This window comes from Borostomias antarcticus (assembly GCF_949987555.1).
Source record: "Borostomias antarcticus genome assembly, chromosome: 17".
Taxonomy (NCBI): Eukaryota; Metazoa; Chordata; class Actinopteri; order Stomiiformes; family Stomiidae; genus Borostomias; species Borostomias antarcticus.
The window spans coordinates 2,244,096-2,270,414 of NC_140250.1; the positions used below are offsets into that span (position 1 = coordinate 2,244,096).

The following is a 26,319-nucleotide window of genomic DNA, read 5'->3' on the forward strand; positions in this document are numbered from 1 at the left end:
ATCATCGTAAAATATCTCTGAACAAGAACAGTATAGAGTCTATAGACTCTTATCGACATAGCAAAATTGGTCTGGCCCTGTGACGGGCCACATAGCCCACTTACACTCGACGCACATACAGCAATGAATTATGGTCCACAGGTGGTCTAGATCTGGACCGTAGCCAGAACAGGGCCACGTATTCTGGCTACCAGATCTGGACCATCCGTGAACTGTAATTCATTTACTTTATTTTTTACTTTATTTTCAGTTCCTGTAAACACAAAATTATACACACACACTCTCTCTCTCTCTCTCTCTCTCTCTCTCACTCGTATTTTTGCACATACCTGTATGAAGGAATAACGACAAACAGCGTTTGGTTTTTGACATGTTTTTTTTCCTTCTCTTTTCTCCAATATCGGACCAGAAACAATCAATTTCCATTTAGTCTTTTTGCGAATTCCAAGATCTTAATCATTCCCCCAAAACTATTGGTATTCTTAAGACTTTCCAGTGAGGTTAAGTTTCCTTCTCTTTAAAAAATAGTACAATAAGGGTGTTAATTTCTTCTTTTAATTGTTTAACCAGTAGAAAACGTGTAGTTGGTGCAGAGTTAACAGGGAATAGGACGAGCATGGGTGAGAGGGGTGATCCCTGATGTGTGACGTTGAGGGGAAACAGCGTGAGGTAAAAAGAACACATCGGTCAGTCTTCCTCCTCCGCACTGGCTCCGCCTCTTACACCCACAGTCAACACAAGAGGATAGACACAAAACGCCGAACACAAAGAACATGAAACATGTACACATTGAACCGCAACTCCATTCTTATCTAGTCTCATTTTTGTTGGGACAAACAAACATTCCCTTACTGCCTCTCTGGGTTTCTCCTGCCCTGAGAAATTGGTACTGTATAGGTGTTTTCAGTTGGGCTGTACCGCCAGACAATCTGTCTGGGGCTTGATACAGGAAGTAACACAGGAAGCAAATAGAAAGTGACACAACATGTGTTTAGAACGAGTTAGGAAACAGAATATATTGGTGCTATACTGCAGCTTTTTGGCCACCGTTGGCTAAAGCAGAGTATACTAAAGACGGCAGTGAACATTTATTCATCGTCATCATCGTCGTCATCATCATCATCCTCATCATCATCATCATCCTCGTCGTCATCATCCTCATCGTCATCGTCATCGTCATCCTCGTCATCCTCGTCATCATCGTCATCATCGTCGTCATCATCGTCGTCCTCGTCGTCATCGTCATTGTCGGGATCGATCTTCCCAGAGAGCACGTCCTCGACCCACGTCTCCAGCTCGTCCGCGGTGGGCATGTCCTCGTCGTCGTCCATCTCCATCCACACACTGTCGGCCTGCCAGATTCAAACAGAGGGTCTCAGACTGAGATGAAATGGAGACCCAAGTCCACGTAGCTGGGTCTACACTGGGACTGGGATGACATGGAGACCTGAGTCCAACTAGCTGGGTTTAGACTGGGACGATGAGATGGACACCTGAGTCCAACTAGCTGGGTTTAGACTGGGACGATGAGATGGAGACCTAAGGCTCTTTGAAACTAATGGACCATCCCTGTCAGAGCTGATAGATAATTTGAGGCTGGGATGAAGGCCGAACAAGGTCAGGGTTAGGGTTAGGCATGGAGACCAGAAGGTCGAACCAGGCATGGACTAAACCAAGTTAAAAATGAACAGTAGCGAACTGGTCTGCTTCTGAAACTCACGAACTGAGCCAAGTTAAAAAATGAACAGCAGCGGACTGGTGTGCTTCTGAAACTGTCACGAACTGAACCAAGTTAAAAATGAACAGCAGCGAACCGGTCTGCTTCTGAAACTGTCGTCACACTTACGTCCTCTACATCCACCACTCCGATCTGAGGAGAAGACAGGTCAATGCCGAAGGTCTTCTCCCAGTAGGGCACAAGCTGAAGGAAGACAGAGAGAGGAAGAGAAAACAGAGATTAATAAAAGTGTTAAAAGAAAACCTTTGGTGGTTGTGTTCTCGGTCGTTCTGACATCTCAATTTAAAAGTTCTGAGGTGGTTTCTTCTAGTGTCTGTGTGCGGTGTCCGTTCTCTCACCAGGGGGAAATCGTCGGGGTCGATCCAGATGATGCTGAGGTCGGGGTTGTCGGTGTTCTCGCGGGCCACCTCCTTCAGGATCTCCAGGAACTCATAACCGTCTGGAAGGTCAAAGGTCAGTATAAAGGTTTTGTAGCAGAGAGTTAGACGATGTCATCATCTACACCGCGAGAAACGGTGACTAAGAGACCGCCGGAGTGGAGAGTGACGGCGCCCGTTACCTGGGTCATCCTCCTCAGCGAAGGCCACAATGTGCTCTCCGTCGATGTCATCCTCCTGACAGAAGGAAAGAAGATGGAGGGATGACACACGGGATGACACACAGGCTTACAGTTGTCCCTTTTGATGTTGCAGTAAGATTCACTTGAGTCAATTACATATGTTTCAATGATGACTGTGGTACTGTGTGGGATATGTGGTTAACTGTTCTAGAACATCTGTAGAACATCCGAAGCCAGGATCAGATAAGACAGCCAAACGGTTCTAAGCAGTATTAGTTAATTAATTTGATTGTTTCGTAATTGTCAATTTAGAATGTCTCACAGTTTTCAAGATTCAACATGTCAAATTTTTATGAAGAGACTCAAGACATTTCCTGACATTCTAAAACTAGCATCTCGACTTGGATGGTTCGCCTTAGCCCGGCTTGGAAGCACTGTCACCACTGAGATTGAGAGGTCTTACCCAGGTCTCATACATGCTGTGGGGCTCCAGCTTCCTCAGGGTGGGCCTGGGAAGAGAACGACAAGACGACACAACATTTAGCACTAAGCCCTTGTCTGCTTTTTTTACCCCACTGTTACCGTACAGCTCTACATACAGTATAATGGTTGAGCTGCACAGTTGATGGGTAGCAACTACTACAGGCTTCCTGGATCTGCAGTAGACTGAATGTAGAGTTGATAAAAGTATCTGCTCTGCAGAACGGCGTCGTTGAAGAATGTGATTGAGTTGCGGACATAAGAGATGCTTCTTAGATTGTCTTGGACGTGGTCTTGCTTGTGTTCCCATCTCTCCACCTCGATCCAGTTCGGTCTCCTGGCTGCTGGCTTGCTCACCTGTCATGCTCCTCAATGTAGTCTACCAGCTCGGACTCGACGTAGGGCTTTCCTGGGATGGTGACGGGCTCCTCCATGAAAGGCTCGTAGAAGTCCACCTCGTTCATCTTCAGCTTCAGCTTCTTGGCAATCTGTAACGGGAGCAGTACAGGGCAGGAGATTTCCAGAGGGTTCCACGGAAAATGCCGGAGACCGACTTCACAGATGTACAGGAGGACATTACAGCGAATAACCATGAAGAATAAAGGGTTAGGATACCTTGGGGTCAAAGGTGGCGAAGAACTTAATGAAGGGGTGGAACTCTTCTGCGGCATCGTCAAACTCAATGAAATCTGGAGAGCGGAAAGAAGAATTTCTGCGCGGTGCCAATAGAAGACAATGTCTTGATACAGTCAATGTAACTTATAGGGGTGTAACGATACGCTAATCTCACGATACGATACGATACACGATATTGGGTTGACGATAACAATACGATACGATACACTAAGGGCAGCTGCTGTTCACACCAATAGTGCAGTACTCCACATTTCTACTCCAATTCACTTTGTGAATTTAGAGCTTAACTGTTGTAATATCATGGATAGGCCTAGAGACAAAAGACGTGTTTGTTACCAGCGTTCACTGATATAGAATAAACATATCACGATATTGTTTTCACCTTGACGTTACGTATTGTGATGTTTCTGTATCGCGATATATTGTGGCACGATATATTGTTACACCCCTAGTAACTTATATACTATATCTATGTAAATCCAATTGTAACTTTGATTTCTTTCCGAAAGCATTGAGGGCTGGTAGAACTTTGAAAACTCACGTTGGGATTTCTCGCTCTTGAAGTAGCCCACCAGCTTGATGTCCTCGTCGATGTTGAAGAAACCCTTCAGCTCGCGGTCGTTGTCGATGATCTCCACAGGGTCCTCAATCACCTGCAGAGAGAGAGAGAGAGAGAGAGGGTGTGGGGGGAGTAGAGAAAGAGGAGAGACGAAGAGAGACGCAGAGGGGGAAGAAAGGACAGGGGAAACGATTGTCAGCCAGAATGTCCTCACTTCAACATATATCTTGTGTTGCCGGGTAAAATCGGCGGCAGGATGTGTCGTGTACGCACATCGTAGAGGAACTCCACGAGGGTGTCTGCGGCCAGCTCTCCGTCGTACTCGATGATCTCGTTATCGGAAAAGATGTAGATGCTCTCCACCTCGTCCAGACCTGTTTGGGGAGGGGGGTGGGGGGTGTTAGGGGCCTATGGCTCTATGGAAACAGACTCCAGTTAAGGTCTTTGATTTTCCTTCCTATCTCCCAAACTCTCCCCAATGTTCAATACCATTTCCTATCTGTTCAAAACCATTTCCTATCTGTTCAATACCATTTCCTGTCTTTTCAACACCATTTCCTGTATGTTCAATACCATTTCCTGTCTGTTCAATACCATTTCCTGTCTGTTCAATACCATTTCCTGTCTGTTCAATACTATTTCCTATCTGAGCAATACTCCTCATGAGCACAAGGGGGCAGGATTTCATGTGAATTCTCATTTAGCAGGTTGTGAACACAACATGCTCTCTTTCCTGTAAAATACAGTTCTGACGAAGGCCTTTGGTCCTGAAGGCTGTTGGTCTAAGCTTGAGGCTCGGCCTTACCCAGCTTCTTGGCAATAGCCGTGTCCTTCTTCTCGTCGACCAGACCGAATCCGATGTCCTCATCGTCCAGATCATCCAGCACCTGAGCTGCGAGCTGGGGTGAGAGGGGACAGAGGAGAGAGGAGAGGAGGGAGATAGAGAGAGGACGGGGGAGAAAGAAGAGAGGAGAGGAGAGAGGAGAGGAGGGAGAGAGAGAGGACGGGGGAGAAAGAAGAGAGGAGAGAGGAGAGGAGGGAGAGAGAGAGAGGACAGAGAAGAGGGAGAAAGATAAGAGGAGAGGGGGAGAGGAGAGAGGAGAGGAGAGAGAGTAGAGAGCAGAGGGGAGAGAACGAGAGACGGGAGAAATGACATGGCAGAGGTGGGAGGGAGAGAGAGAGAGGCACAGATCGGGTGGAGAAGCGAGAGAGAGAGAGAGAGAGAGAGGGGGAGAGGATATTTAAAAGAGTACATATTAAAGTATCAAACCTTGTATTATATTTCCATGTGTGTACAGTATGTGTATCACGGCCCCTCTCTCGGCTCAAGACAAGCAGGTTATATTAGCTGAGCTCATCCATGTGTCTGTGTTTATAAATGCGCCCTTCATTTAAGAATGAACCGTTCAGCACTTCAATCACGGACACACACATGAGCTCTGTGCACGGCATGAAAAACATATTTCCCACATACTCTGTGTGTAAGCATACACTATGGCATCCCCCCCTCTATTTCCAAGGCCATAAAAGCAAGCGCCTTGGACCGCTGCCTTGCACTTTCTAATTCTGTGTGAAACCGGAGCCGTTGATGGATAGCCGCCCCGGCCAATGGGAGAGCGGTATAGGGACGGAGGGGGGGGGCGACTGTGGCGAAGGAAGGAGACTGCAACAGGTGCAGCGGAAAGGAGAAGCGGCTTAGCCTACGCTTAGTGAAAGTAAACTCACTTAAGCGACATACACGCAGGCGCATTGGCACATATCCAGAATTGCCCTGCGTCCAGACTGTATCAAACCCAGCCCAGCTAGCGTCTACGCAGGTACACCGTCAGTCACTGCATCTACGGTAGCCTACCGTTTGACAGTTGACAGCAGCGGGAGCAACTTTTTATTATTATTTTTTTTTTTTTAACGTTATTTAGTTTATTTGGCAGGGACAGTATACAAAAGGCAATAATCCCGCGAGGGGGAGGAGATGCTTGTAAGCAGATTTAGCCTCTGGCTAATTTCCATCTGGAGTCCCTGGGCAGGTGGAATACAAATGCGTAGCCTCCATACAAGCAATACAAAGTGCAAAATGCATTTCAAAAAGTGCATACAGTACAAAAAGTGCATAAATAGTACCTAAAAGTTAGCTTACAGTATACAAGTTGGTGAAGCCAACGTGAGCCTGAGAACAAGTTCAGCGCAGGTAAAATTACATACATACATACATACATACATACATACATACATACATACATACATACATACATACATACATACATACATACATACATGTTTCAGGTATAAAGTACATGAGAAGAAACGCTCAGACAGGATCACCATAGTGTGTTTGATTAGTGCTGACAGCGCCTTTCACCATATCTCTAGCTCAGCAGCACCAGCTTCCCACTCACAGCAGCTCTGGGATCTGGTCCCATCCATACACTGTGACCTGACCCAAGAACAGCGATCTGGTCCCATCCATACACTGTGACCTGACCCAAGAACAGCGATCTGGTCCCATCCATACACTGTGACCTGACCCAAGGACAGCGATCTGGTCCCATCCATACACTGTGACCTGACCCAAGCACGCCCAGATAGCAAGCGGATGTGTAATGATTCTGGGCCATATATGGGCCGGAACTAAGCCACAAGGGCCAGATCTGGCCTGTATATGGCCCAGATCCGCTTGCTATCTGGGCAGCCCGCGCGTTTGCAGTACTGCATGAAGCCAAGTTCCAACACTCCTCAGGCAATGCAAAGACTCTCTTCGCTTGAAGATACTTTGACGGATGGATGGATGGATGGATGGATGGATGGATGGATGGATGGATGGATGGATGGATGGATGGATGGATGGATGGATGGATGGATGGATGGATGGATGGATGGATGGATGGATGGATGGATGGATGGATGGATGGATGGATGGATGGATGGATGGATGGATGGATGGATGGATGGATGGATGGATAGATAGATAGATAGATAGATAGATAGATAGATAGATAGATAGATAGATAGATAGATAGATAGATAGATAGATAGATAGATAGATAGATAGATAGATAGATAGATAGATAGATAGATAGATGGATGGATGGATGGATGGATGGACAAATAGATTGATGAATGGATGGATGGATGGATGGATGGATGGATGGATGGATGGATGGATGGATGGATGGATGGATGGATGGATAGATTGATGGATGGATAGATGGACAAATAGATTGATGAATGGATGGATGGATGGGTGGATCGATGAATGATGAATAATAAATTAGTAGGTTAGATGAAAGCCTCATACAAATACTTCATTTTTTGGGTCATTTATCTTTCCTTGTGAAAGAGAAGATAGCTGTGTTTTTTGCCAGACACATTCAGAACTACAGCCTCAGCCCGAGCCTCAGTTTGGCGCCAGCGTGTGGAGCAGGGGGGCGTGGCAAAACAGCGGTTTGGAGTACCTGGCGGACGTAGCCTACCTGGTAGGTCACTGCAGCTGGGCTTGTGAGCAACTGCAGGGAGAAGTCATGCTTTAGGGCGCGCGGCCGACAATAGTCATTCATGGTCTCTGTGGGACAAAGATTACGATTCTGTACAGGCTGGCTGTGGGTTCAACTCACAGGTCAAAAACGACACGGCCGATCGCTTGCCTCCAGAGACTCTGTAGGAGAACATAGTCATTCACTTTGTCAGGTACAGTAGCTGTGGGACAAGGACTGGGACACAGGCCACCCAGATAGCATGCGGATGTGTAATGATTCTGGGCCATATATGGGCCGGAACTAAGCCACAAGGGCCAGATCTGGCCTGTATATGGCCCAGATCCGCTTGCTATCTGGGCAGGCCGTGTCGTTCAACTGACAGGACAGGAAAGAAAGTATGATGAAGGGACCTGATATCCATACTTATAATGGTGTGCTTGCGGTGGACGTAAAATACCCTTTTCTGTGTAGTACTATGTGTGAAAACCCGCATACAGATATTATTATAGGTTTTATTCTACATACTGTACATAGTAGTTAGTATGGATATTAGAACACATTGACTCATGTCATGCCATCTTTACAAAATCAGCACAAAAAAAACTTCAGAAGAATACTGCAGTATAAACTACAAACATGGTGGCCTGTTGAATTGAGAATTACACCCCCCCCCCTTTCTCTCCCCCCCCCTCGCAGAACCCCATCTGATACCTCCAGGCGGTGCCATATCAAGTCACCCGGGGGTATTTATAAGGCTGTAAGTAGCTGGAGGTGGGGAGGGAGAGAGGGAGGGAGGGGTGAGAAGCAGGCTATATAAGGTCTTGTGAGGAGACATGACTGGGCCAGGCAGCACCATGGCTGGACCGGGGTGGAGGGGGTGGGGGTGCACCTTACACAGGGGGGGGGGGGGGGGGGGGGCACCTTACACAGGGGGGGGGGGGGGCACCTTACAGGGGGGGGACGGGCCTTACACGGAGGGGGGGGGGGGGGGGGACGGACCTTATCCAGGAGCTCACACATACTTTAAGTGTGTCTGTCACGCCATCCATCATGTTCTCAGAATCTCTCTCTCTCTCTCTCTCCCCCTCGTTCTCTTTTTTCAGTGTCTCTCTCAGTCTCTCTATCTCGACCCCTTATTTTCATTACATTACAGTCATTTAGCAGACGCTTTTGTCCAAAGCGACTAACAATAATTGCATTTAACTTAGGAAAAGCCAATGTACTACTACTTGCCAGAACTCACAAGTGCATCTTCTTTCTATAACAAGTGACTAAGAGCATAATCTACAGTAGTGCTGAAGGCAAAGTGCAAGAACAGCAATTCCAAATACAACAGGTGCTTAGAGGGTGCTGAAGGCTCTGAGGGTGAGGGTGCTGAGGGTGGTTCGTTGTAGTACTTAGTAGTACTTTCGTCGCAGTGCTTTCCTTCTCCCCTCTCATTTTTCGCACCCTCACTCTCACTCTCACGTTTACCCACAACCCCCCCCCCAACCTGACCACATTGGAGTGAGAGCCAAGAGAAAGTGTGAGGTCTTGGCTCTGTGCCCCCACCACCAGCATTGGCCAGAGTCTGCTAGGCTGACAGAAGGGCACAGGGGCCACGGACGGGGTCACAAGGCGAAGGGCCACAAAACACGCGACTAGTCAGACTACGCGGGGGCCAGAGAGAGCGAGAGAGAGAGAGGGAAAGAGAGAAATCAACTTGAGAGATCAGCACACAGCTAAATGAAGTCAAACTATGAACGAGGTGAACCTTCTTTTTTCCCTTTGTTCACGAGATTCCGCGTTGAATGGATTCCGCCTCACAGCTCTGCAGGCGACGCGCTCTCCCTCAAAACACAGGATTTAGAACATGATTAGGGGGATTGGGGCCGGGACTGGATTTTAGAACAAAGGACCGAGCTAAAATGGGGGTGACCTTCATCTGCACTATTCATCCCTTTCTCCCTCCCTCCCTCCCTCCCTCCCTCCCTCCCTCCCTCCCTCCCTCCCTCCCTCCCTCCCTCCCTCCCTCTCTCCATCCCTCCACGCTCTCCGACGTCTCTCTATCCCTCTCTCCATTCCTCTTCCTGTCTCTCCATCCCTCCCTCCGATGGGGCAACCGTTCACAGTCACGGAAAGCAATTACCTCTAGTGCCACGGCGACTATGACGCGTCTCTCTACCCTCTAGACTCCATCATTTCCCCCTCGTTCCCTACGGCACGTCATCGGTCTTCAGCGGGATGAGTCACAGTGTGTGTGTGTGTGTGTGTGTGTGTGTGTCACGTCTGAAGTGAGTCACTCTACAGGCTCAGAGTGGAGGCTGGGGTGGATTTGGGGACGGGCCCTCCGTGGTGTTGTGTTTTTAGCTGTACTGGGAGGCATTGTTGTTGTTGTTGTTGTTGTTGTTGACGTTGTTGTTGCTATTGTTGTTGTTGTTGTTGTTGTTGGTTCCATACAACAGTGTTAACAGAATGTAGTCCCAAATCAAATTCGTCAGCAGCGTGTGCATGTGTGCGTGCTCATTTGTGTGTGTGTGTGTGTGTGTCTGTGTGTGTGTGTTTGTGACCCTCTGTTCCTAAATCCAAACGGCAGCGGACGTCAAACTGAAAGAATAAACAAACTTGTGACAGCATTGTCTTGTGTCGAAGGCGTCCAGTGGGGATGTGTCATGTCCATTTCATTCAATTTCAACTCGGAAAGTAGACTGAAATGTCGTCTGAATGATTCATGGCCGTCGCTCTCAAACATGGCTGTCATTCTTAAAGAGAGCCCCTTTCAACTCTCCCTCCTCCAGCTCTACCCTTTCCTCGCTGGTATCTCTCCTCCCTCCGTCGATGACGTCATATCCCTTCCGGCTTTCCACTCCCTCACATCTCACACCTCCCTCCTTCCCTCCTCTCTCCCCCCTTCCCTCATCTCTCCCTCCTTCCCTCCTCTCTCTCTCCTTCCCTCCTCTCTCTCTCCTTCCCTCCTCTCTCCCTCCTTCCCTCCTCTCTCTTTCCTTCCCTCCTCTCTCCCTCTTTCCCTCCTCTCTCCCTCTTTCTCTCCTCTCTCTCTCCTTTCCTCCTCTCTCCCTCCTTCCCTCCTCTCTCCCTCCTTCCCTCCTTCCCTCCTCTCTCCCTCCTTCCCTCCTCTCTCCCTCCTTCCCTCCTCTCTCCCTCCTTTCTTCCTCTCTCCCTCTTTCTCTCCTCTCTCCCTCCTTCCCTCCTCTCTCCCTCCTTCCCTCCTCTCTCCCTCCTCTCTCCCTCCTTCCTTCCTCTCTCCCTCTTTCTCTCCTCTCTCCCTCCTCTCTCCCTCCTTCCCTCCTCTCTCTCCTTCCCCCCTCTCTCCCTCCTTCCCTCCTCTCTCCCTCCTTCCCTCATCTCTCCCTCCTTCTCTCCTCTCTCTCTCCTTCCCCCCTCTCTCCCTCCTTCCCTCCTCTCTCCCTCCTTCCCTCCTCTCTCTCTCCTTCCCTCCTCTCTCCCTCCTTCCCTCCTCTCTCCCTCCTTCTCTCCTCTCTCCCTCCTTCCCTCCTCTCTCCCTCCTCTCCTCTCCCCCCCCCAGCCCTTTCCTTCCTTCTTTCAATCCCGGGTCTCTCCTTCCCTCCTACCGTTCAAGCTCTCCTCTTTCTTCTCTTCCCTCCATCTCTCTCTCTCTTACTCTCCCTCCTCCCCTCGTGGTTCTCTTCCTCCCTCTCCTCCCCCCCGTGTCCTGGCGAGGGTGTGAACCGGTAATGGCCGCCGGGCCGTGTCAGGACATCCTGCGCGACGAGACGCCCAGCAGGGGGCTCGTTAAAGACTCAGCTGCCCAGGGGCGAGAATCACACACACACACACACACACACACACACACACACTCCGTTACCCTGGAGGGAGATACCAGGGCATGCAGTACACACACACACACACACACACACACACATACACACACACACATATAGTACACAAACACACACACACACACACATACAGACACAAACACACACACACACACACTCAAAACTAGAGATATGTATATCTAGGCATACAGTAACACATGCACACACACACACACTCACACACATACAGTACACACACAAACGCACACACACACTCAAAACTAGGGGTGTATATCTAGGCATATCACACACACACACACACACACACACACACACACATACTCCACCTTCCTTTTCTTTTCCTTATTATTCTGCTCTCCATTGAGTCAGTCAGTCTTGGTGTGTGGGGGGAATCAGGGGATTAAGTAACTGTGACTCATAAATAAAACGCTTTTCATGTCGTTTTAGACACTTTGCCTGAACAAAGTCCAGAGGCACAATGTGATTTCGGGATGGCAGGTGGCCTGGGTGGCAGGTGACGAGGGAACAGGTGTCCACCACCATCTGTACAAATGACTCATATTGCCAAAATGAGCTCCATTGTGAATGTCGCACTTCAAAACCAAACTAACCAAGGTCTTCGCACCTTGTCTTTATAGAAAGGAGGGAGTCATCCAGCTATAGCGCCACAAACCTCTGCCTGTCTGTCTGTCTGTCTGTCTGCCTGTCTGTCTGTCTGCCTGTCTGTCTGTCTGTCTGTCTGTCTGTCTGTCTGTCTGCCAGCCTGTCTGTCTGTCTGTCTGTGTGTCTCTTTGTCTGTCTGTCTGTCTGTCTGTCTGCCTGTCTGCCTGCCTGCCTGTCTGCCTGCCTGTCTGCCTGCCTGCCTGTCTGTCTGTCTGTTGGATTCAAAGAATGCACCGCGCCCGAATGTATTGACCAATCAGGGTCTCTATCTCGCCACACCTACCAGTCATGTTTGGATGGAGGGACTACATCATGATTGACAGGAGGGAGGGGCGGGTTCTTTTGAAAAAGATGACCAATCGGAGGCCTTGTTGACATCAAACTACAGTACCTACGCCACCTTTAAGCGCCAAAACAAACTACCGCAGGACACTCAAGTGGCCAATTATCTACTGTTTGAAACCTGAATGTACATAATGATGATTTGATTTGCGCTCCGCAACACTTTCGAGTAGATCTGAATGCTTACGTCGCCGAACGCTGCTTCACTACGTCTCCTTTAGGTCTCTCTACGTCTCCTTTAGGTCTCACTACGTCTCCTTTAGGTCTCACTACGTCTCCTTTAGGTCTATCCACGTCTCATTTAGGTCTCGCTAAGTCCCCTTTAGGTCTCTCTACGTCTCATTTAGGTCTCTCCACGTCTCATTTAAGTCTATTTACGTCTCATTTAAGTCTCTTTATGTCTCATTTAGGTCTCACTACGTCTCATTTAGGTCTCTCTACGTCTCATTTAAGTCTCTCCACGTCTCCTTTAAGGCTCTATACATCTCATTTAGGTCTTTCTACGTCTCATTTAGGTCTCACTACGTCTCCTTTAGGTCTCTCTACGGAGAGACAAGGAACAAGACAGGTGGATCTCTGCTTCCTGAATTCCCTGATTTGAAACTTTAATGAAGCGCCTTGTTCCCCTGCCTCCTCTTGACATTTCCTTCCATGAATAAGAAATGGACTGAACACAAACAGGAGGAGAGAGAGAGAGAGAGGGGGGGCGGAGAGAGAGAGACAAGGGAGGTAGGAAGGTAGAGAGAGATGAATACATGAGGGAGAGGTAGAGAGAGAGAGAGGTATAGAGACAAAGGTAGAGAGAGGGAGGTAGAGAGAGAGGGGTAGAGAGATATAGGTAGAGAGAGGGAGGTAGAGAGAGAGAGAGGTATAGAGACATAGGTAGAGAGAGGGAGGTAGAGAGAGAGAGGGGTAGAGATATAGGTAGAGAGAGGGAGGTAGAGAGAGAGAGAGGTATAGAGACATAGGTAGAGAGAGAGAGGGGTAGAGAGATATAGGTAGAGAGAGGGAGGTAGAGAGAGAGAGAGAGAGGTATAGAGACATAGGTAGAGAGAGGGAGGTAGAGAGAGAGAAGGGTAGAGAGATATAGGTAGAGAGAGGGAGGTAGAGAGAGAGAGGGGAGGGAGAGAGACAAGGGAGGTAGGGAAGGTAAAGAGAAAGATAAATACATGAGGGAGAGGTAGAGAGAGAGGTAGAGAGGGAGGTAGAGAGGAACAGACAGAGAGAGTGGGAGCTAGAGAGAGAGAGAGAGGCAGAGGAGAAGAAAGAGAGAACGCGTCAGTGTCATTACCTCTGCCCCGGCGAGAACGCAAGGCGAGAGGTAATGTTTTCAGCGGCGTGTGTTTGTTTGTTGGTTTGTTTGTTTGTTTGTCTGTTAGAAGGATTACGCAAAAACCACCAGATCGATTTTCACGAAACTCGGTGGATCGGCGTCGCATGGGCCAACTTTTTGGAGCGGATCCGAATCACGAGGCAGGTCCAAACACGGCCAGCCAATCACTGCTCTCGGTGGAGGGGTGTAGTATGAGCCAACAAACAACCCGTTAAATTCTGGAGTTGATCCGAATCACGAGGCGGGTCCATGAGCCGGCCAAACACAGCCAGGCCGGCCAATCACCTCCATTCATTTTTTAGACTTGGATTACGCAAGAACTAGCCGACAGCTTTTCATGAAACTTGGTGGAGGGGTGTAGCATGGGCCAACTAGAGCTCATTCTTGTCGTGCACAGAACCACAAAATGCATTCAGGGGCGGAGGCCTGTGCTCTCTGAGTTCATAAATGCAGACCCCCGGGTGCGAACATAATGGAATGGCCTCATTACCTTGTCACGTTGCTGTCATCAGTGACTAAGTTGGGAGTCCAAAGCTACCTGGCTGAACGCACCCCTAGATCCTAGCCTTTACACTCCGCTAGACAGAAGCACAAACTCTAACAATATATGTTTAAAATGAAAACTCAAAGATGGTCAAACATTTTATACTTTATATATATGTTATGTCTCAGCATTCTAACTCACTCTTTTATATAGAAATACAGTTTATATCAGTGAACCTGACTCCAGACAACAGTCGGAGTGTTCAAGGACACACACTATCAATGACTCACTGCAAACACACACAGTGGTAGACCTGTGTTTATACAAAGAGATGGATTCGATGAAAAGCGGCACGCGCAATCTCCTTTTTTGCCCAAGTCAGGGTCGCAGTCCCAGGCTGCGCGAGGGATGGACGGACGGACGGACGGCTGGAGAGATATAGAGGAGAAGAAATAGTTCAGTGTCAGTGTCGGGGCTAGGCTTGGGAGTGGGGGGTAAATTTAGCCTCACGGAGACAGCCCTGCATCCCCCCCCCCCCCCACCAGCACTGACTGAGCCTGCTCTGGCTCTCCATTGGTGTCTATTTTAGCCCGTCGAAGAGACTTGCTGACAATTTGCGCTGACCACACAACAACAGGCTGACCGTGGCTACTCCAACACCCTGCCAACACTGCAGAATCAGGGCCTTAGGCTCACCAACTAGAAAATGTGTGATGTAGCTTAAGACAGAAATAATCGATGTTAATTGCTCCCCAGCAATGCAATACAGAGGCGTTGATACATGTAATTCATAATGCCTTGTTGTTTTATGCATCAAAATACTGTATCTGAGAGGGTTTGGACAGCTGGGACACAGACACTTCTATCAGTAGGTTTGCGTAACATAAAACCCCAACGACAGCTTAAACGAAGGCAAACCAAAACCCAAATGTTATAAAAAGTAATAAAAAGAAGACGTATTTCTGTTGTTCAAGACGTCGGCATCACATTTACCCCGGATATCCAACTTCTAACTCAGGAGGTGGTCTGTTAAGATCCCCGTCTGACCAAATAGATTCAGTTGTGTCGGCCGTAGCGAGAAAGACATGGCCTGCGTTTACATAACATGAAGTAACACCAGACGCTATCACCACGCCGCCGACGCACATAAATACACACTCTCCTGAGAGTGCAAAAAGCTGCTGTATTCATATCCTATCCAACATCATATTACAGTACAGTCCTCCTGGATGCACCGTCATCCTCATGATGGATGTGCCCTAATCTGTCCCGCCCCCTCCCTTGACGAACAGTAGCTAGGCTATCAAAGATACAGTGTTATACACATGTGTGTGTGTGTGTGTGTGTGTGTGTGTGTGTGTGTGTGTGTGTGTGTGTGTGTGTGTGTACATACAGTAGCCTACACTGGTGAGTATACTTGTTGTAAGTATGTAGGCCACAGTATCCCTGATCGCACTTGATTTCACAGCTTCATAAAAACCAATGACAAGCATTTAATATCCTTCATCCTGGACAGCTATGTGAGTGTGATAACAACAGGTGTGCCCTTCAGAGTCCCTCATTAAAATGAAAACAACCTGACACATCAACCCAGTACCACACTAAACACACACACACACACACATACACACACACACACACAATCTCTAAACAAATCTGTCACATTTAATCGTGACACGACCACTCAACGAGTCGTTAGTTCCTCATATAGACCAGTATAGTGTTCAGGAAGGCATGAAGAGTTGACGTTAGTGCCTCATATAGACGAGTATAGTGTTCAGGGAGGTGTGAAGAGTTGTCAGTCCAAGAAAGACATGGAGAAGTCCCAATGGAAAAAGTACACTTGACAATGAAGGTCAAATGGAAAAGATAAGCCCACTTATAGCCCCTCGTGAAGGTCAGAGGTTATAAAGAAGAAATCCTGGACCCTTTTCATGGTGAGATAAAAAAGGAAAGGATATGAAGATAAAGGAGAGGAAGATATTATACAGTATTGGTACAGTATGCAGCCCCGGCTCTTGCCTACCTAGATAGGAAAGCGAAGAGAAGAAAGGAAAGGAACATATATTACAGTATTAGGACCCAGCCTTTTGCTCTTGCCTACCCACAGTAGATGGGGAATCAGAGGCAAGAAAAGGCAAGGAAGCTCTTCTACAGTATTGGAATGCAGCCCCTGGTTCCTGCCCTAGATGCACCTAGATAATTGAATGTAACGGGATCTTGGTGAGATCCTGGCCCAGGGGATGACATTGTTAATGTCACTGAGGACTGCTAATGGCCTGGGAGCCACTAGGTGGAGGTAGTGGAGACAACAGTGTTGGGTGACGCTGGCAGGACTATCCTCCATTGACTGTATGTCATTTTCTATGTGCTGTGTGACAGAATTAGTCATATTTGGGTTTAGGGTCAGAGTGCAAAATTAGGTTGAGTTGGGTTCAGGGGTCAGGATCCAGGTCAAGGGTTGAGGTTACGGTCACGGCTAAGAACAGTTTAAAGGTTAAAGTTTATGATTTAATTACTTCCTGGTTAGATAGAGAACTACTTCTTCCCCACTTGTCCTCCCGAGTACGGCCAGAGAGAGAGAGAGAGAGAGAGAGAGAGAGAGAGAGAGAGAGAGAGAGAGAGAGAGATTGAGCTGAGCCTTTGTCTGGGGCCAGTGGGTTTAGTTGACTCCTCATGGCTTCCTGATCCCTTGTGATTGGCTAAGCCCCTGGGGCCAAGCAGCCGTTCAGAGGGAAGGCATTTATGGACTGTGATCAGGAATTAAAGAACTAGGGTGCATTGAAGCACAGACAGAGCTACAGGGCTGGAACAGTACGAATATAATAGAATAGCCAATAATAGAATATAATAAAATAAAATAGAAGTACAGTAGGATAGAGACGACACACAGAACAGTAGGGCTGCATGACTGTGGAATTGAAGTTAATAGAATAAAATAAAATAGAATTACAGTAGAATAGGATTCTAATAATGGAGTTCAATATCAATGATAGAGGGAGGGAGCCCCAAACTCAATAAAGGTTTGGAGTTCTATTTGGCCAAAAAAAAAAAAAAAAAATCTGTTTGGTTGTTCTCTCTCTCTCTCTCTCTAAACACATCCTGTTAGGGTCGTTATTTCACATCAAGAGCCACACAGATGTCTGCCGAGTGACACGGTTGCCGTGACGACGCCCTGACCTTTCCAGCGCTAGCGGCTTCCAAGGCAGTTAGCCGCGGCGCTAACCCCAGATAATGCTAACACAGCTTCTGATGAATTATGAATGCATACATAGCCTACTAGTGCAAATCGACTCAAAGTGCATGTAAATGCAAACCTCATGCATTTACAACTAGCTACCAGCTCCTCACAAAAGCCTTTATTCAAACATAAAACACCAATCTACAACATTATGCATTATGAAGTAGACACATTGCGTTATATAACTTGCCATCAGCATGTTACAACAGCTAAAATATAGCCTACATAATACACTGTCACACAGAAAGTGTCAATTTAATGGAGCTGACAAAAGAAAAGCTCACTTTTGTGCTAGTTGGCCCGTATCTGTGTGTGTAAGGTAGCATGAACCTATGGGAGTGTGTGTGTGTGGGGGGGGGGGGGGGGGGTAGAGGATGACTGTAACCTGAGCCTCGGTGATTTATGCGTGTCAGAATGTACTGTAACACAAAGGTCAAGGGTCAGCCCTACCAGGCTGAATGGGATACTGGCCAGGGCAGCAGGCTGCACGGATACATGACTATGCTTCCAAGGAAGGGGGGGCAGATTGAGAGGGGGGGGGGGGGTAAGAAGAGGTAAAGATAGAGAGATGGAGAGAGAGAGAGAGAGATGGAGAGAGGGAGGAAGACAGCGGGGAGAGAGAGAGCGCGCGAGAGAGAGAGACATTTGTCAGTAAAGTACATGCTGAGTCCACACACGATGACTTAGCCGCATGCTTTAATAGACGGGTGTCACTGTCTGGTTCTGGGCGCTAGCCCCGAGCCAAGTAGCCTGCTCCTTACATTACACTGGCCTTGGCCAAGAATTCCATAGCCTGGATGGCAACGTGATCTACGTTCAGGACATCCTGTAGGAACGACACTGGAGACAAGAGTTACTGTAACGTGAAAGGTATATTCTTCAACACCGCTGTTGGTCTCCGGCCGCGCCGTCGGGCTCGTTCGCGAGTACCCGGTCTTCCTCGTTCGAATGCCCTTCCGACGGCGCTTGCGTTCGGCAGAAAAGAGCCGCGAAGCCTCAGGCGCGCCTGTCGTCGTCGTCGTCAACGCGCTGTCGCCAAAGTGGGGTTTTATGTGTCGGCATGGGTGCAACCCAGCAAACACACAACGTCAGGGAGACGTTCAGATCATGTTTTAATAACGTCCGTCGGTCCAGAACCCCATTTGTACGTCTGCTGGACCCCTCAATATTCAAACGTCTGGCTTGGACCCCTCTAAGACGTCTGTGGACATGCAGAACGGGTTCAATATCTGAACGTCTAAAGAAACTTTCATTCTGGCTCCTAATTGGATGTCTTTGGACGTCCGAAAAAGACATCTAAAAGATGTCTTTTAGACGTGTCTTTGCTCAGTGGGAAGTCTGGTCAAAGGTACAGAAGTGCAGATCAGAGGTTTTACTGGGAGTGCCAGAGGTAAAATAGCCTGTCTGTTGTCTGACAGACACAGCGTCTAACCTCCAAGATATTGACGGCACTGTAAGGAGGCGTATCAATCGAATCAGGCACTGCCACTCCTCCTCGTCCGCTTCGAAGGCCTGTTAACGTCTCTCTGGATCAAATAACTTGCGGATCAAGAATGAGCAAAATCAAACCAAGCCAATCCCTCTCTCACTCCGCACAATCACAAACCACGATCCTCCCCTTTAATGAAATCTTTAGATCTGCCCCTTTAATGACCTCTATAGAAACTGATACCAAACCACTTCTCTCCAGCAGGTCCTAGGGTATCCATTCTGTAGATATAGAGTGGAGACCTTGTAGCACCCGATAATGTAATAATCAACCGATAATGTAATAACGCCTGATAATGTAATAAAAGTTTGACTTAAGTCAATCGAAAATGTAATAAAACCTGATAATGTAATAACTTAACCAATAATGTAATAAAATGTCCTGACTGATAATGTAATACCATTTTTCTGATAATGTAATACCTTATTACATTATTGGTCAAGTTATTACATTATCAGGTGGGTCTTTTTTTTTCAAAACTGGTAATGTAATACTTGACTGATAATGTAATAATTTAAAAAGTGAATGAATAATACTGTTAGGGTACTTTGTGGTATACTTTGGCGTACTTTGTGGTACTTGTGGTATACTTTGGTGTGTCTCATGATACTTTGCAGTATACTTTGGGGTGCTTTGAGGTTCTTTGTGGTATACTTTGGGGTACTCTGTGGTATACTTTTCAGTACTTTGCAGTACTTTGTGGTATACTTTGGGGTACACAGCAATACTTTGCAGTACTCTGCAGTATACTTTGGGGTACTTTGAGGTACTCTGCGGAATACTTTTGGGTACTTTGTGGTGTGCTTTTGAGTACTTAGTGGTATACTTTGGGGTACTTTGTAGTACTTTGCAGTACTTTGCAGTACTTTGTGTTATACTTTGGGGTACACAGCAATACTTTGCAGTACTCTGCAGTATACTTTGGGGTACTTAGAGGTACTTTGCGGTACTCTGCGGAATACTTTGAGGTACTTTGTGGTGTGCTTTGGAGTACTTTGCGGTACTCTGCAGTACTTTGCAGTAAGCTTTGGGTACTTTGCGTTATACTTTGGAGTACTTTGTAGTACTTTGTGGTATACATTGAGGTACTTACCCATACTTTGCAGTAATGTGTGGTAATTTGTGGTATACAGAGGTACTTTTCAGTATGCTTTGGAGTACTTTGTGGTACTTTGCTGTATACTTTGGAGTACTTTGCGCTATACTTTGGAGTACTTTGTGGTATACTTTGGAGTACTTTGAGATACTTAGGGATTAGTAAGGCCCTTCAAAAAGGGGTTCAGTATTTTATCTTAGCCTATATAGTAGGAGACAGGAACTGATTTAATTCTATGAATTGAAAGCAAAGTGTATGAGGCAAATTATGTGAGGCTGCTGTTCATCAACTATAGTTAAGAGCTGCTATCCATCGACTATATTTCAGATTGCAATACCATAACTCCCCCATACTCATCTCCAAATGCAGGATGGAGATTGGAGATTAAACCCTTCCTGCACAGGTGGATCCTCAACTTCCTGACGGGCAGACCTCAGGGGGCGAGAGTGGGCATCATCTTCTCTCACCCTAAACACTGGAGAAAGTCACCCTCTCACCCTCAACACTGGGCTGTTTCATATCCTCTGTAAAAACACGACTGCATAGTTACCTACAATTCCAGCTCAATTATCAATTCACTGATGACACAGCTGCGGTAGGCCTGATCTCCAACAATAATGAGAAGGCCTACTTGGAGGAGGTGGCATGCCAAACTAAATGTTGTCAGGACAACAACCTCCACCTGAACGTCAGTAAGATAATGGAGATGCTAGTGGACTACAGCAGGAAGCAGGAAGATGAAAGTGATTCTAGTGGACTAGCAGGAAGCAGGAGCGGCCAATTGCCTGAACAGCAGTAGGACCCCTGTGGAGACAGTGTATTTACAAGTACAGTATATTGATGTACAGATCACTAGACATGGACAACAAACATCCCCGTATATGCATGATTGAGAGGGTGTCTGACTGAGAACATCAACACTACCAACATGCTATGGTAGCAACACCATGCAGGACAAGTCACTGTAGAGAGTGTTTGGTCAGCAGAACATATCTCCCACACCTCCAGGACATCACACGGCGCTGCAGGACCAAGGTCAGGAGAATGTTGAAACATCCCAGCCACCCGGACAACAGCCTCTTCTCTCTGCTCAGGTACTGCCTACTGAAGAAGATCAACCCACAGAGGCTCAGAAGAAGCTTCTACCTTCAGACCATCCACATCCGGAATGAGTACACTCTGCTCATCTCTGTCCTTAACTCAGTACTATACTCTGCACAACAGCACTGTATATTTATACCTGCTAGATTATAAAAATCTACATTCTGTAAATAAACGTGAATATACATACATTTACTCTCTCTAGATCCATATGTATACTTCTCTATTTAGGTGAACTGTCCAATTTCATATGTCATCTCAGCTCATTTTATTTCATTCCATTAATAAATATTTTATATTTTGGACTTGGTTTACATATTTATATGTTTGGTGTGTATAGTACGTTTCTCCTTTTTACTTTGCCTAGTGTACATATTTAGCAGCTAGTGGAAACATCAATGCTCATTGTCAGGGAATGTTGCATGTTACCGATAAAACTTTGACTTGAATATGCTATGTTTACTCCTTCACCCTCTAAGTTCCCTAGATAATACAACATATTTTTATGCAATATTCGATGCATACTCTCTACTTTTCTTTGACTTTGTGGATGATAAGGGGAAATTTCATTGATCTTTACTTTAAGCTACTGCATGAGTTCCCTCAGCACCTTGGTCATTTTGGATTACTGTATGAGGACCATGTTTAATATAAATGTGGTTGTTTGTTTGGCTATTTCATTGCTACCTTTCCCTGTCAGCTGCTTAAGCCAGAAATATCTACTGAAGATGTCTGGCACCATTAGAATATATCTTTATGTGGCTTTGCCATACCATACTTTCCATCTATTCATATCTACAAGATCAATCTGGTGTCTGGTCTGGACATCCTTGATTAGCTTCAGGATGGGCTTGTCCACAAATCTGGCCTGAAGGTGCTGGTACTGTCTGGATTTATAGAGTAGGCCTACCTTAAATTCTGTCCTCACTAATTCTGTCCTCATTAATGTAATGCCTGTGTAGGCTAGTGCAATTATGATTTTTAAAACATCTATGGCTATCCGAAAAACTGGAATAACATGATAAAAAGTTTGTATAAACAAACGGGCAATGTGGCACTGAATGTCAGTTATTGTGTGCACCTCATTGGTTTTCCCCATAAACACATCTTCAGACCTCACTTCCATCCATTTGTCTCATGTGCTCTGGAGAGGTAGGTGACATGTGAGGATAAAGGGTAGTTCATGCTAATAAGAAGTTGGTATGGTATTGCAATCTGAAATATAGTCAATGGATAGCAGCTCTTAACTATAGTTGATGAACAGCAGCCTCACATAATTTGCCTCATACACTTTGCTTTCAATTCATATTATTAAATCTATGTCTTAAATTAAATCCTGTCTCCTACTATATAGGTTAAGATAAAATACTGAACCCCTTTTTGAAGGGCCCTACTAATCACCAAGTACCTCAAAGTACTCCAAAGTATACCACAAAGTACCTCAAAGTACTCCAAAGTATACCACAAAGTACCGCAAAGTACTCCAAAGTAAAGCGCAAAGTACTGCAAAATATTGCAAAATACCAAAGTACCCCGAAGTACTGTATACAGCAAAGTACCCCAAAGTATACAGCAAAGTAGTACCTCAATGTATACCACAAAGTACCCCAAAGTATACTGCAAAGTACCCAGAGTTTACTGCAAAGTACTGCAAAGTACTACAAAGTACCCCAAAGTATACCACTAAGTACCGCAAAGTACTCCAAAGCACACCACAAAATACCTCAAAGTATTCCGCAGAGTACCGCAAAGTACCTCAAAGTACCCCAATGTATACTGCAGAGTACTGCAAAGTATTGCTGTGTACCCCAAGTATACCATAAAGTACTGCAAAGTACTACAAAGTACCCCAAAGTATACCACTTAGTACCGCAAAGTACTCCAAAGCACACCACAAAGTACCTCAAAGTATTCCGCGGAGTACCGCAAAGTACCTCAAAGTACCCCAAAGTATACCACAAAGTACTGCAAAGTACTGCAAAGTACTACAAAGTACCCCAAAGTATACCACTAAGTACCGCAAAGTACTCCAAAGCACACCACAAAGTACCTCAAAGTATTCCGCAGAGTACCTCAGAGTACCCCAAAGTATACTGCAGAGTACTGCAAAGTATTGCTGTGTACCCCAAAGTATACCACAAAGTACTGCAAAGTACTGAAAAGTATACCACAGAGTACCCCAAAGTATACCACAAAGTACCTCAAAGCACCCCAAAGTATACTGCAATGTATCATGAGACACACCAAAGTATACCACAAGTACCACAAAGTACTCCAAAGTATACCACAAAGTACCCTAACAGTATTATTCATTCACTTTTTAAATTATTACATTATCAGTCAAGTATTACATTACCAGTTTTGAAAAAAAAAGACCCACCTGATAATGTAATAACTTGACCAATAATGTAATAAGGTATTACATTATCAGAAAAATGGTATTACATTATCAGTCAGGACATTTTATTACATTATTGGTTAAGTTATTACATTATCAGGTTTTATTACATTTTCGATGGACTTAAGTCAAACTTTTATTACATTATCAGGCGTTATTACATTATCGGTTGATTATTACATTATCGGGTGCTACAGACCTTCTCAAGAGTATCTTATTTTTTCAGAGAGAGTGTCTTATTTTTTCAGAGAGAGTCTTATTATTTCGGAGAGAGTCTCTTATTTTTTTTCAGAGAGAGTCTCTTATTTTTTTCGGAGAGTCTCGTTGACTTTTCCGGAGAGAGTGTCTTATTTCTCCAGGGAGAGAGAGAGAGAAGCCGACTCCTCCTACGGGGTCGCGGGGTCACATAGCGTGCATAGTTCAGGTGTGGCAAGCGGAGGCCGCCGCCGCTCGCTGACGCTTGACCCCGGCGTGACAGAAGGTGCTGATGCTGTCATTCAGCGAGCGAGCCAGTATCACCACGGCGCCTCACCGGGAGAGAGAAGGCACTGGCGGGCGTCGGCCTGGCCGGGGGGGTTGTGTTCCCCTCCTGGGAAGGGAGGGAGGGAGGGAGGGGGGGGGGGGTCATGCTACCTGTCTTAGCTGTCGACATTTCTGGTGCGTCTGCATTTTCACTCCCCCCCCCCTCTCTCTCTCTCTCTCTCTCTCTCTCCCTCTCTCTCTCTCTCTCTCTCTCTCTCTCTGTCTCTCTGAATGATATTGCAGCTGAAACCTCGTGTCCAGGTCTGCTGTCGTTCACAGCACTCCCAACCTAAGGTGTTATGGCACTCAGGGGCACTTAGGGGCCGATTAGCTCAATCAATCTCATTCATTTCGCTGCTATGAATAGAACTACGACATTGGCAAGCAGGCAACGACCAAGCAGTAGCTTCAGGCGGTCTCACACCGGGAACGGGAACATTAGATTATATATCTTGCACTGCACATTAGACCAAAAGGCAGTGCTGTTCTAATCTCTCCCACAGAGAGACTAATAAGAAATGTTCCAACTTCTTGATATCGATCAGAACATGTTCGGGGGGTGAGATTTAACTTTATTTATGTCGGCCTTTTTTGTATTCGGTGAGTGCGTTTGCCGGCGTTGTGAAATGAGTTACTTTTAAACTTGTTTTACCCCCACTACTGATCTAATCATTTGGACGTCCCAATCAGGTGTGATGCCCTGCTATTTTCGGTGTCCCCGACTAGAGTGGAAATGGCTCGACGCTCAGTGCTGATTGGCTGACAGGCCACGCCGGAAGGAAGTCGGGGTCGACCGAACGACTCCTTGTCGGCATGGCAGCCGCTGCCACAGTGTCTGCGTCCATCAATCGATCTGATCTGGAGACTCTGCTGAAAGACCATGTGATCTGGGGCCTGGCGTGGTAGCAGAAAGCCTGGCCCGGCCCGGCCCGGCCCGGCCCAGAGCAGAGCAGGGCAGCGAGAGAGACCACAGGGAGAGAGCCAGTGAGAGACGAACCCCGTCTTCCTCTGGTGTCTCTCCCACGAGGCCCGTTAGCCTCCGCTGCTAAGTACGCAGAGCTGCCGCAGGCTATTTCCAGAGGGGACTTACAGCAGGGGCCTGTAAGAGGACACGTCCGCCCCGGCGCTGCTCTGAGGGCGGACGGGGCGCGGAGCCGCCGGGGAGACTGGGTGTTCTGGGCAGGGCTGGACCGTGTGGGTTTGGGTTTGGGGGGGGGGGGGGGGGTGGAGGATCGGGCTCTAGCGCTGGCGGGGGAATGCTTGGGACGGAGGAGATTTAAGGGGAGGACGGGGGTCCCGGGAAGGGCTGGACGAGGAGGGTCTAGGGGGTTTAGGGGGTTAGATTGGAGGGTGCGGAGAAAGAGGACTGGGGGGGGGCGGAGGGGAGGACGGCTGGGGAAGTAGGGTTCAGGACGGGGTGTTTGAGTGCGCCGCAGTGCCAGGGGCCGGGGTTAAAGGTGAAAGGTTAAAGGGGAAGGAGGAAGCTGGAGAGCTGGGGTGGAGGGTCTGGAGAAGGAGGGTGCAGTGCAAAGCGCTGAGCGGTTCCTGGAAGATTTTTTGGGGACAAAATGCCGTGGTACAGTACTCTACTGTTGCTAAAAGGAGGGGGTGGGGTTTAGTATATGATGTAATGGTCTACAATAACACACACACACACACACACACACACTTTCTCACTCAAGCCATTCACATAGTTTACTGAAAGGTACAGAGACGCTGCTTGTGAAATTCAAGACCCTAACTGTGTCCACTCACGTCAAACCAACCCCATCAAGTCAGAGAGAAACGGCTGAACTGACCGCTCAGGCCGAAGACGACCCAGCGGACATCCACACCGTCCTCAACCTCCAACTCGCTCTCAAACTCTCACAACGACTCTCACAGCGACCGTCCGCTCCTTACAACGCCGAGCATCACAGCTTCATGGCGTTTCCTCTCACGCCACTCTCACTTCCTGGGCCCTGTCCTTGCCCCCCCCCCCCCCAACATCCACGTTGTTCCACTACACCCCCCCCCCCCAAATCCCTCCATCATGCCGGACGGGGAGCACACGCACCTCCAGGGCGAGCTCCTCCATCTCGAACTGCTTCATGGCGTGTTTGTTCCCCTGCGGGTGCTTGTGGTAGTAGATCACCATCACGTCGTACTGCTTCATCACCGACTTGTAGTTCTTGGCGGTCAGGTCGTGGACGCGGTCTTTGCCGTCGTACTCGGGGATCTCCAGGCCCACCTCCGCCCAGGTCAGGGCCCCCAGGGAGCACAGGGCCCCCAAAAACAACCAGCCCCACTTCATTGTCGCCTCGGTCACACTCGCCCCTCCCCCTTTCAGAAGTACTTCGGGATGGAAAAAAAAAAAGAAAATGAAAAAAAAAAAACGCAAAAAAAAAAAGAGAAAAACTTTCGTT

At 47.3% G+C, this 26,319-nt stretch overlaps 1 protein-coding gene across 1 annotated transcript; it reads right to left on the reverse strand.

Moving 5' to 3' along the window:
- Positions 1-1,088: 1,088 nt before the first annotated feature.
- Positions 1,089-26,207, reverse strand: casq1b (calsequestrin 1b; the record flags this gene model as incomplete). The annotated part of the gene is made up of 12 exons (XM_084452302.1): positions 1,089-1,352; positions 1,847-1,921; positions 2,077-2,177; positions 2,298-2,352; positions 2,761-2,806; positions 3,135-3,265; positions 3,393-3,466; positions 3,955-4,066; positions 4,246-4,346; positions 4,778-4,871; positions 7,443-7,475; positions 25,971-26,207. 12 exons carry the CDS (start codon positions 26,205-26,207, stop codon positions 1,089-1,091), a joined length of 1,323 nt encoding a protein of 440 aa, XP_084308428.1.
- Positions 26,208-26,319: the final 112 nt, after the last annotated feature.